Below are 12343 nucleotides of genomic sequence, written 5' to 3'. Positions count from 1 at the left end.
TGAGCTAGAACACAAGCATAGGATTGAACGTGAAGGTCAGATATTCTTCCATTGAATTTTTCTTTATCTTCCCCCCTCATTCCAGTTTACTTCTCTCATTCTACTGGCCTACAGTCACATGGGCATTAACGTCCTCCAATATCTAGACAATTGCCAGAATTTTACTGCCCTGCTCATCATGGGAATTGCAGCAGCTGAGGGGTGGACAATGGGAAGGTCTATTCACCTCAGGTGGGATTTTAGAGTTTCTGGACAAGCAAGGCTGTAAAATCCCATCCAATGTATTCTTTCTTTAATAACCAAGATAACGAGGGTTAGGTAATGTTTAACTGAAACTGATGCTGCAGATGCTGCCTAGTTATGTGCCCACACTCCATGTCCAATAAAGGCTATAGAAAGGTCAAGAAGAGTACCCCGCATGGTTTTCTCCAGACCAGGGGCTTGGAGGAATTTCTTCAGCCATGGGGTGGTGAATCTGTGGAATTCATTGTCACAGAATGATGTGGAGGGCAGGTCATTGAGTATATTTAAGACAGAGATAGATAGGTTCATGCTTGGTAAGGGGATGAAAGGTTATGGGAAAAGGTGAGAGAATAAGGTTGAGAAACTTATCAGCTACGACTGAATGGTAGAGCAGGCTAGACGGACTGAATGGCTTAATTCTGCTCCTATATCTTATCATCTTATGGATTATTATTATCGATATAGCTGAGATCAAAGATTCACACAGATGTGAAATTGAGCCATGAGGTGGACACCAGCAACAGACCATCATGCTGAAATTGATGTGCAGGATGTGGTGAAATTGTCTATCTTAGAATCAAAGTGCGGTCATAACATAGATTCTTAGCGAGCCAGTGGCAGAATCCTTACAGCACCAAATGAGATCATTTGGCAGTAGTATTTGTACGGTTCTTTGAAACAGTCATCCAATTAGTTTTACACCTGTTCTCTTCTCCCTTTGCCCCTCATGGCCATTTCCCAAATCTCTGAGTATCAGCAGGATCAGTACTCAATTCCATTAGCAGTTATACTCTGGCATTTACACTCAGTGTGAGTCCCCCATGACAGCTTGTGGAATAGCAAGTGGCCTCCTAACATTGGTTGGGAAATAGGAGACAGACGGTTAGGATAAAGGGAATACTCTCTGATTAGTGCGACATGACAAGTGAGATTCCCCAGGGATCCGGGACCTCTATTTTCCACACAAAAGATAATGGAACGCTGGGGCTCTCCCTCAAAATATTGCAGAAAGAGTCAACCAAAATTTCCAAGGCCATGATTAATCGATTTTTGTTGGATAAGAGTACAAAGAGGTATGGAGAAAAGGCAGGTAAATCAAGTTTAGGTCAAGATTAGTCATGATCCAATAGAATAGTGGGTGGGAGGATCAAGATTGTGGAGTTGAAAGGAACATTGAAAGCTTTCTGATTCCTATGTTAATAAGGAATTTTTGGTTGTTTGAATTTCTCTGTACATCCCAAATGACTGTTTTATTCCCTGAAGATTGTTGGAAGAAATCTGCATACCAGTCAATTAGCTGGAAGAAATTAGATTATAGGAAGATAGAGGAACGCTCCAGTTTCCTTCCACAGCCCAAACGACGTGCAGGCTAGGTGCATGACCATGTTAAATTCTCCCTCAGTGCAGGCGACGAGATTTTCACAGTAACTTTGTTGCATTTTAATGTAAGCCTACTTGTGACGCTAATAAATAAACAAAACACGCTGATCAGATAGGTTGATCAGTGTAAGGGAATTTAATATAGATAAAGGTGAGGTGATGCACTTAGGCAGGACAAACATGGCAAGGGAATACATGATGAATGGCAGAACTCTGGGAGGCATCGAGGATCAAAGGGACCTTGGTGTGCATGTACACCAGTCCCTTAAGCCAGCAGGACAGATGGATAAATTGGTTAAGGATACATATGGTATACTTGCCTTTATTAGTAGGGAGGTTATGCTGGAACTGTATAAAACATTGGTTAGGCCACAGCTAGAATATTGTCTGGAATCCGTACTGTAAGAGGGATGTAGTAACCCTGGAATGCGTGCAGAGGAGATTTACCAGAATGTTGCTTGGGTTGGAGCATTTTCGTTATTAAAAAGAGATTGGATAGACTGGGGGTTGTTTTCCCCAGTCAGAGGGGACTGAAGGGGGACATGATTAAGATGTATAACATTATGAGGTGCATAGATAGAGTAGACAGGAAAAACTTTTCCCCCTTGGTGGGGAGATCAATGATTAGAGGGCATAGATTTAAGAGAAGGGGCAGGAGGATTAGGGGGCATATGAAGAAAAACTTTTTCACTCAAAGGGTGGTGGGAGTCTGGAGCTCACTGCCTGAAAGGGTGGTGGAGACAGAGGCCCTCATAACATTTAAGTACTTAGATATGCACTTGTGATGCCAAAGCATGCAAGGCTATAGACCAAGTAATGGAAAATGGGATTAGAATAGTTAGATGATTGCTTTTGATCAGCACAGATGTTATGGGCCAAAGGGCCTTTTTTGCACTATAGACCTCTAAGACTCTAAATTTACTGACATAGAGTATAGTAGTGAATTGTGACACAGGATAAGTATACTATGATGGGCATTTTCATTATTAATGTGGAGATGCATATAATCTTAGGTATTGAAGACAGAGTCCCAGATCTTCCTTGGTAACTACAGACAGTAAGTCAGGAGCAAAGTCCCAGCCAGTTTTGTTTTCCAAGATAAGAAAGTTAGAGATTCTTAGAAAGCCAGATTTATTTGATATGCTGAAAGCATTTCAATCACTGTGACAGGATTACAGATTTCAATGAAATCAGGTTATCTGAGATGTTGCCATGTGGAAAATAGTAGATGATGGAAAAGACACATTTTAATTTCTCCAATTGTTGAACTTTTGGAGGATAATGATAATACCTGAACATGAACTTGTAACTCAGAGGAATTCACAATTTTGGGTAAGACTTCAGGCAAGAACTCCCGTCCCACCCCAAGGCATGTATAATGGTAAGTACCCCCACCCCAGGGAAAGGAGAGGGTTTCAGAGTATGTGTAATTTGTGCTGTTTATTGAAACATCTTTTTCCATAAAGTCACAGGGAGGCTGTTGGGCCCATTGTGCCTGTGCCAACTACAAAAGAGCTATATAGCCAAATCCCTCTTTTCAGCTCTTTGCCTGTAGCTTTGTATATTATGGCACTTTTTATAGTCATTGGAATATTTGCATAAGACAGAACTGTTGGAAAAAACTGAATGTGTAATAAACATCTCCACTGAGGTACATGTGAACAGCATGGCTCCCTTATTAACGACTACGATTGAGAAATCTCTTTTATATAAAATGATTAGTTTTATTTCATACTGTCTTCCATTTTTAGACTATTTTTGCAGTTAAGAAAATTAAAAAACTGCAAAAAGAGGTGGTCACTCTAAAAGCAGTTACTTTAATACTCTCTAAGGCCATGTTCACACTTCGATTAGTTTTATCACCCCCACTGGAGACTCAGCTCAAGATTTACGCCATTCAAGATCAAAATTTGGAATAATGAGATTTTTTTGCAGGAGTGCTAACAGAGAAACTGTTAGCTTTTGTTGGCATTTCTCCTCAGAAATTGAAAGCAGCTTTGGATTTACACAGACACAGATAAATATGGAAATGCAGTCATTTTATGTTTTTTCACGGGGTGCACCCACCCCCGCCCCAGCTCTGCATCCCCAGTTTGCACGCAATCAAAAATGACTGAGCTCATGAGAACTTTTAAACCATGGGCAAAATTCTCCAGCCTTCCAGCCTCACGTTTCCCGCCGGAGGGAGATGGCTCTTTCTTTGCTAGCTGCTGGGATTCTCTGGTCCCATTGCTCTCCATGGGAATTTCCATTGACGTCACTCCATACCAGCAGGAAGCCTGCAGATGGTGGTGCGCTGTCAGCAGGACCAGAGAATCCTGCCAGCACGAATAGCCGGACAATTCCAGCCTTTAATCTTGCTATAAAAAAACTTGAGAAAGTTAAAGTTTATTGAATAATGCACAACTGGATTGTTTAATGGCGTACTAAGATCAGAATTACTGTATTAAGATCAGAATCACTATACTAGGTTCAGAATTACTGTACTAAGTTCAGAATTACTGTACTAAGATCAAAATTACTGTACTAGGTTTACAATTACTGTACTGGTTCAGAATTATCATAAACAGCCTCATTGGCCCTGGGAGAAAAACATATTTTATATATATGGAATGTCAAATTTCTCTATTATGATCTAAAAATTCAATGTATTATTAAAAAAAATATAGTTATAGAATGTTTATGATAAGTTAACCATTTGAATCACATGTGTCTGTCCCATTCATTTATTTGCTCCTTGTCGAATCTAATTACACATCAAAGATCATTAGTGCATTTTACTCCTGGTGAGAGTCCCTTGAGTTGGTGCCATTTTTAAACTAGGATCAGGAAAGGGAAATCCGTGCCACAGGAATTGCTAGGTTTTTGTGAGGGGATTTTTTTTGAGATTGATGACGAATGCCATCAGTCCCCACTGACTGCAAAATCCAGGCCAATATTTAGCCAGCCTGGGGGCAATATTGAAAGGGATTGTTGCAAAAAGTGAGCAAAGGGTTACAGAATGCAAATGCCTATGGAGTGCATTTAGCGCTTGAATAAATGGGGTGAAATATTTGTCATAGGAAGGGAGATGAAGAACGGAGACAACTGGAGTGTAGCTTTCACCAGATTGTGATGCTTGTAATTCTGCAGAAATGCAGCCATTATAATCTCAGTGTGCATTGTCCCACAATGGAAGGAAAATAAAATAGTCTGACTCCTGCTCCACCTCATGCTAGTCGACTGTAAGACACGAGAGGATCCCAGCTCTGGCCCTTGGTTAAACTTGCAGTTGGCCTGATTAAGTCATCAAAGTCTGACCTGCATATTAAAAGAAGGATCTGGCATCACCAGTGGATGTTCTTCTGAGCAGATGGACGGCGCAGTGGCACAGTGATTAGCACGGCTACCTCACAGCACCAGGGGCCCAGGTTCAGTTCCCAGCTTGGGTCACTATATGTGTGGAGTCTGCACATTCTCCCCATGTTTGTGTGGGTTTCCTCTGGGTGCTCCAGTTTTCTCCCACAGTCCGAAAGACGTGCTGGTTAGGTGCATTGGTCATGTTAAATTCTCCCTCAGTGTACCTGAACAGGGGTCGGAGTGTGACAACTAGGAAATTTTCACAGTGACTTCATTGCCGTGTTAAAGTAAGCCTACTTGTGACACCAATAGACTTAAAAAAGCTCTGTGTGAGAGGTATTCGAAAATGTCTGCTATGAATCCAAACAGATCTTCTCCAAACAGAAGAAAATCAAAATAGAACAATGGAAAACTAACTTTATTCTTTTATAGCTGGCCAATTAGCTTTAATGACAAAAACCTGAATAGGAATGGTAAGAATTTTAAAATTTTCTTCATTGTGCATTTATGTATCGAAATGTGTGGTTAGGATCGAGTGTTTGTTGTACCTGTAAGGCACAATTAGCTAATAATGCTGTGGAAAGTCAAATACGCCATTCAAGCCTCTGCAGACTAATACGTCAGTCATTTGACAGAGAATCTTTAAATCGCTTTGAATGTCCATCTGTTTTTTTTTAAATATATTTAGTGGATCAATGAAAGCGAACAGATGTTTGTCTTTCTAAAGCTTGTCCCAGCCTGCTCATATTTGCATTTTAATGTCAGCTTCATCCCAGTTGACTGAACTGCTAAGTGTTTCTAATTTTAAAATAATTTACAGAAGCTTTACCTGTGTACATTTACAATAGCAACAGCTCACTGGAATGGTAAATCTGAAAACATTCAGGTTATTGGCTTCAAGCCGTGTCTTTACGCTGCATGCAAATCTAAGAGGACAGAACCATTCCCGGCGAACCATTCCTGGCCAGAGAGGTCGTGCACTGCTGAGCTCCAATTCATATTTCCAAGTGAGGTTCAAGTGAGAGCTTCTCACAAGCACAAAGGCACAGAGCTCCGTCGTTCTCCAGGAATCCCTTTGCCCCAGTGCTTTGCAAAGTGGGCTTTCCCCAGCAGATGTGAAACTCTGCCTGCAGTTGTGGTAGGTGCGCACTATTCAGCCAGCAGAGTGAGAAACCTCAGCCGCCCTCCTCATTCTCTGAGCAACTGTGCAGGGGGAGGATGGACAATGCAGGCAGTGTTTCTCCACAATTATTTCACCCTTTCATGGAATCATCAGGTTAATTCAGGATCTGCTGGTAATCGATTTCCATTGCCATCCGGAAGGTCCGAATCATTCTGACCACACTGACACACTGCAGGCTATGATTCCCCGACATCTCCTCCAGCCCTTCTTCTCTCGCAAGAGAAATTAGCATTGGGCCTGTGCCCAACCACTATAAATGGCCCAGAATGCCAAATCTTGGTGGTCTTGGCTCTGGACTGGAGTAATGTACCTTGGTAAAGAGCCCCTGTCTAGTACTGTGTCAAGGGTTTTTTTGTTGCACGGGGAAGGGTGTTAGGGAAAGTGTTGGGTGGTGCTTGATGTAGAGCAAAAACTAACCTATAAACTCTAAGGCTAAAGGATATTGCTGGCAGTACATTGATTCAGGTAGGAAAAGATGGCAGGTTCATTTCTTGTTTTTGAGTGTTATTCAGTAACTAGAATACTATGGTCCAAATCTTCCCTTCAGAATTAGAACTTCTGTGGGTGATTCTCCCACCACAGCCCACAAGTTTTCTGACGGCCATTTCGCAGGATGTGTGCATGTGTTCCCGATGCACGCGTGTCTCCCAGAGCCAGAGATGCAATCGGGACTGCACTGGAGACCGGCGGAAAGAGAGGTAAGCAATTTAAATCTTTTTTTAATGCATTTTAAATGTATTTTAAATGTGATTATTGGGCCCGGCATGGAACTTGCCAGGCTTAATAGCATCTCCCACTCCGTTGGCAGTATTTCACTCCAGCAGAGTTTAGAGTGGCTCCCCACGTTCGGGGGACTAGCGGTGAAGGGTGGGTCAAGTGCCCCTTGGCACTGCCCGATGACTAATGGGCAGTTCCAAGGTGGCCCTGAGCATGGGCATTTTGCCCCTTGGGCAGTGCCAGCGGGTTGGGCGGCGGGGGGGCAGTGGCCCCTTGGGCAAGGGCACATGGGCAGTGCCATCCTGTGCCTTGGCACTGCCTAAGGGACAAAGTACCTATGCTTGGGGGCACGTTGGAACTGCTCATCAGGCATTGGGCAGTGCCAAGCGGCAGGGCCCTTTGTGGGCAAGGCCAAGGGGATGATTGGTGGGGATGGAGAGAGTCTCGCCGCCACTCTGCAATGGGATCAGTCTGGGCTGGAGGGAGGCCAGTGATCAAGGTGGGCTGGGAGGGCTGGTGGTCTGGAGGGGGGGCCTGCTTCCTGAACAGACTAACAAATGTTACTTACCTTTCTCTGATATTTCAGGGCAGTCTGCCAACAGAAGATTCTGCAGACCTGACTCAGTGCAGGAGCAGTGGAGAGAATCCACGCAGATACTCAAGCCACCCTTTGTAACGGCAACAACCGCCATATGCAGCAATTGAACAGTTTAAAAGTCCCAAAGCTTCTTTGAACAGCTATGAAGAGATGGTAAGTGGGCAAGGGGCTAGAAGTAAGCTGGGTAGGATGGGTAGAGTGGTGAGATTGGGTCAGGTCAGAGCAGAGTGTCACAGGGTGTGTGTGTGTGTGTGTGTGTGTGTGTGTGTGTGTGTGTGTGTGTGTGTGTGTGTGTGTGTGTGTGTGTTGAGGGGTGTAATACGGGGTGGGAGGGGGGTTGGTTAGGGATGCAGGGGTCTGGGTGGGAGATCTGTGTGAGCAACTGGTTACTGGTTGTACAATTCCCCAGGAGTCAGACCAGGGCTTTTATGTCTAACGCTTCTGGGTAACTATCCAGGTAAGTAAGTCAGAATCATGCAAAGTCTCCGAATCAAATTCAGCATTGGAGACGTTTTCCAAAGGATCCCAGAGAACGGGGAAACTTCTCATCGGAAATTCAAAACTTCAAATTTCCGGCCAATTGACACAGAGACAGTGTCTTGGGATTTCCCAAGGGTCCTGTGGTGCATTTTCCAGGGTAATTCCAGTCTCTGACAATCCTGAGACCTGGATATCTGGGATTATGAGTAATTGAGTCAATTACTAGGAAGCATAAGTTTAAGGTGTGAGGTGGAAGGTTTAAAGGAGATGTACAAGACAAGTTTTTTTACACAGTGGGTGTTGGGTGCCTGGAACTTGCTGCCAGGGGAGGTAGTGGAAGTAGATACGATAGTGAGTTTTAAGAAGCGTCTTGACAAATACATGAATAGGATGGGAATAGAAGTATACAGTCCTTTGAAGAGTTTGGGATTTTAGTCCAGTTAGGCAGCATGGATGGTGCAGGCCTGGAGGGCTGAAGGGCCTGCTCCAGTGCTGTAATATTCTTTGTTCTTATGTATTTAATGATGCATTTGCAGTGCTTTCTTCCCCATTTCAGAGTGGGATAGAGCTGGTCATTGCTGCAGCACCCTGTAAGATAGGCTTTGTCATAAACTGACAACACAAATGACAAGGAAACAAATAGAAACACAGAAGACCAAGACAGATCACAAACTTTAGCTGTGTCACCTTTGTAAACAGTTAATGGGGAAGAATGTTGCAAGTGATCTGCTTCTATATTCACCTTCTGTTGATTTTTCTCATCTAGAAATTCACGGGTAAGTTGTAAGTTTTGGCTGGAGTGGTTCTGTTCTCAAAGTTTAGTCATGCATGAGAGCTACATGTATAAGATGCAACTGGGGGTTGAAATTCCTGCTAACCCTCCTCACGTCGATAAGAGTGCATGTGGATTGTAAGTGGTTTGATATAACTCATAGAAAGAATCCCTACAGTGCAGAAGGAGGCCACTCAGCCCATCAAGTCTGCACTGACAACAATCCCACCATGGCCTTATCCCCGTAACCCCAAATGTTTACTCCGCTAATCCCTCTAACCTGTTCATCCCGGGGTACTGAGGGGCAATTTAGCAGGTAAATGCAACTAGCCCACACATCTTTGGAATGAACTTGGTTGCTTGATATTTCAATAAACTTTAGATGACACCACTGGGGTTTACCTCAAGGAAGAAGAGGCTGGCTGCTGATGTTGGATGGTGGTACATGTAAAATGTCACAAGCACGGCCACCACAATAATGATGATGACCAGGAGAATCCCCACAATCAGGCCAGTGTGGACTGAGTCACCTTCCTTCTCTGCAGTGCTGTCGGCTGTAGAAGCTGCAAGAACAATAAGAAGAAAAATAAGACATTTCAACAGCTTCCAATAAAATTGCAACTAGGATTTTGTACAGATGAAAAAAAGACACACATTCTGGGGTTCCACTGCCCTCAAGTAATAAACCTAAAAACTATTTGAGTGTAATTGTTAATGAGGCCTGACAGCTTTGACACACAATTTCCCTGTGGGTTGCCATTCCTGCGGATAGGACTGACAACATCTGCAATAATTCATCTCCACATATTAACTTTGATAAACGTTAGTTGTATTTGAATTTCAGGTAATTCTGGCTGCTGCGACTATCAAGATATCATTAAAGACCATCACTGATTTGCATTGGTTCCAAACATTAGGATCAAGCAAATGGAGTAAAAAATTGTGACACAATTTACAAGGGGAAATTATTTTTACGGCATCATCAATTTAAGAAAAGGCTTCATTAAAGACTGGCACCCAGCCATCTTGTTAAATATTTCCAACTATAATCATTACTGGAAGACTCAGGCAAATAGCTGCAATGACCTGTTTCGCATGATATGCTATGTGCTGAATTTCATTCATAAACCACACAACATCTTTGCAGACTGACGACCAACGTCAGCCATGCATGTTGAAAAGCTACAGGCATGTCATGATTTCAGGAAGAACTGGGTGTTTGGCTCAGCTGATAGCAGTATCGCTTCACAACATTGTAGTTTGAATCCTATACATGGTTTGAGCTCATAATCAAATTTAATACTCCAATAAAGTACTGAGGGAGTAGTGCATTATTACAGGTGTCAGATGTGATTTAAAGCTGTTCTGGTGAACACACTATGTGGAGGAGAGCGGAGATCTCTTTCAATATGTGAAGGACATAGGCTCCATGCTGCATTGTAATTTAATTCCATTAGTGCATTACTGTTTAACAGTAAGAGAAATTTCCCTCTGGCTGTGAAATTTCCATTGGAACTTTACCAGCATGCCTGTCCCCGGCTTGAAGGACATCATTCTCCATGGGCCTCGGGCGGGATTGTATGAACTTCAGACAGACATGCCAGTAAAATTCAGCCCAAGTGTGCTTCAGCAACTTTTGAGCTGTACCTAACCAAATTACAGATCCTTTGAAGGTTAATGGGTTACCACGTTTGAAGATTCTTAATAGACGTATACCAAAGGAAACACACTCTCAAATGTGGGCATCATCTTTATTGTCTAACTCATTTAAAAACAATTCCTAGGTAATGCAAAAGCTGGGTAGCAGGGTTTATTAATGTACTATTTATGTAGCATTAACTAGCGATTGTTAGGTCACCTTTAAATAAACCCAAACAAAGAACAACACCTTTGTCTCTTCCTGCCTTTGAGCTCTGAGAGTTGGCAGCAATGCTGGCCCTTTCTCTTTTCTGGCCCTCATCTTCTTGATCATTCACTTCATCCTCCTCTCATACTGCTGCAGGATGAAGTTCTGAAAATGGAGTGTGCCAGGTAATATCTGGAGATTCTCTCAGGGCTCTACCGAAAGACAACACCTGACTCGTGCAGATCTTGGAACCTCTCTTCTCGAAGGCCAGCTGCTTGTTTTAACAGAGTGGTCTCCTCAAGGGCAAGTAGGGATGAACAATAAACGCTGGCCTTGTCAGCAAAGTCCGCATCCCTTGAGTGAGCATTAAAAAATTCTAGTGTGGTCTTGAGGGAGTAACTCAAAGGTGTGCCGTGGAATCCTTCTCAGAACTCCTAAGGTAAACATTTGCATGGCAAATTGTCCAGAAGTGCTAACTTCCCCTGGGCTCTTGCAATGCGCTGCGAACCACCACCCCCTCACCTCCCCCTGCCATCCACCCCACCAGTATGGGGGACTCCCCACCCCACACTCACTGACCCGTGTGCCTGCATCTCATTTTCCACCTGATCCCCAGGCCAGCTGTATCCCTCGCCCAATGTGACCCCTTGACCCCAAAGGACCACTCCCCCTGACCTGATCCAACTGTGATCTTTGACCCTGATGGGCACTCCCCCGACCTGATCCAACCTTGACCTCTTGACCCCAATGGATGCTCTGCCCTGACCTGATTCAACCTGCTGGGCACCCCCACCAACCCAACCCAACCTCCACCCTCTCGACCAGAAACCCCCCTTCCCCCACTGACCTGGCCCAATTGAACCCCCTAACCTGGCTGTATTTCTCAGTGCCATTGCTCAGGTTTCTGAGGAGGGTCATGAGACAGATGGTGAGGACGGTATATCCTCTGTCACCCAACCACCAGCCAGGCACCAAGACTGTTGAATCCAGTTTGGATGAAGGACTGATGTAAGATAAATGCATTCTGATTTCTGTCACATACATCCCCGCATGATCCACTCACAAATCAGTGGCTCATTTATTGAGAAAAATCTTCCTTGTTGCTGCATAGTTTAGGGTCTGCATATAGACCATACAGGATAATCCTAGTGAAACGCAAAGTTGGTAAAATTCAGAGCTCTTTCCTCTGGTTTAGCTGCATCTAACAGGAAGGTGAAAAATTGGTCTTGCTCTTTGAAGAAGGCATCTGTGCCCAGTATGATGATATACCTGCCATTGCAGCCTGGAACGTTCCGGAGATTTTGGAATTGAAAACTATTTATGGCCACGATCAATAACCATGACCTGGGCTGCTATTGGTGCTGCAGCATGTGACAATGGTCTGCAAAAGCCTCTCCAGTGAAGTACAGCTGCCTGGTACTCACTCAAGTTATTTTGGGACAACTTATTGTCGAAGACACGTGTGTTGATGTAAGGTCTTCTGCACTCTTCTCTCCTTCATAGTCTCAGCTTGTATCTGCCATTCTCTACTCTTTACCTTGCTGCTTTTCTCTCCATGATCACAACTACCCCCCCACCTGTAGATTCTTTCAACCTCCACCAAGTCATCCTCCAGCACCAGCACCACTGGCAACATCAGCCTGGGCAACACCAACAATAAGCAGAAGCCCATGCACAGAAATAGTCCTGATGCTCCTAGATATTGCATGTTGCTCATCATCAAACAACTGCAGCAAGCACAATAAACAAACAGAGGCCTACAAGAGGCATGGTGGCACACTGGTT

At 43.8% G+C, this 12343-nt stretch overlaps 1 protein-coding gene across 2 annotated transcripts in view; it reads right to left on the bottom strand.

The window, feature by feature from the left end:
* Positions 1-12343, bottom strand: part of LOC145357557 (plexin domain-containing protein 2-like) — a 386160-nt gene that overhangs the window by 8011 nt on the left and 365806 nt on the right. For both annotated transcript variants that reach the window (XM_080211042.1, XM_080211038.1), the window contains one exon: positions 9115-9275. In XM_080211042.1, coding sequence (XP_080067168.1) covers positions 9115-9275 — 161 coding nt within the window. The remainder of the gene's footprint in view (positions 1-9114; positions 9276-12343) is intronic.

Source organism: Carcharhinus amblyrhynchos, chromosome 2 (genome assembly GCF_965287045.1).
Source record: "Carcharhinus amblyrhynchos chromosome 2, sCarAmb.v2.hapA, whole genome shotgun sequence".
In the NCBI taxonomy this organism is placed as follows: Eukaryota; Metazoa; Chordata; class Chondrichthyes; order Carcharhiniformes; family Carcharhinidae; genus Carcharhinus; species Carcharhinus amblyrhynchos.
Note: the sequence above shows the minus strand (reverse complement) of the source record. Positions and strands in the feature narration are given on the sequence as shown.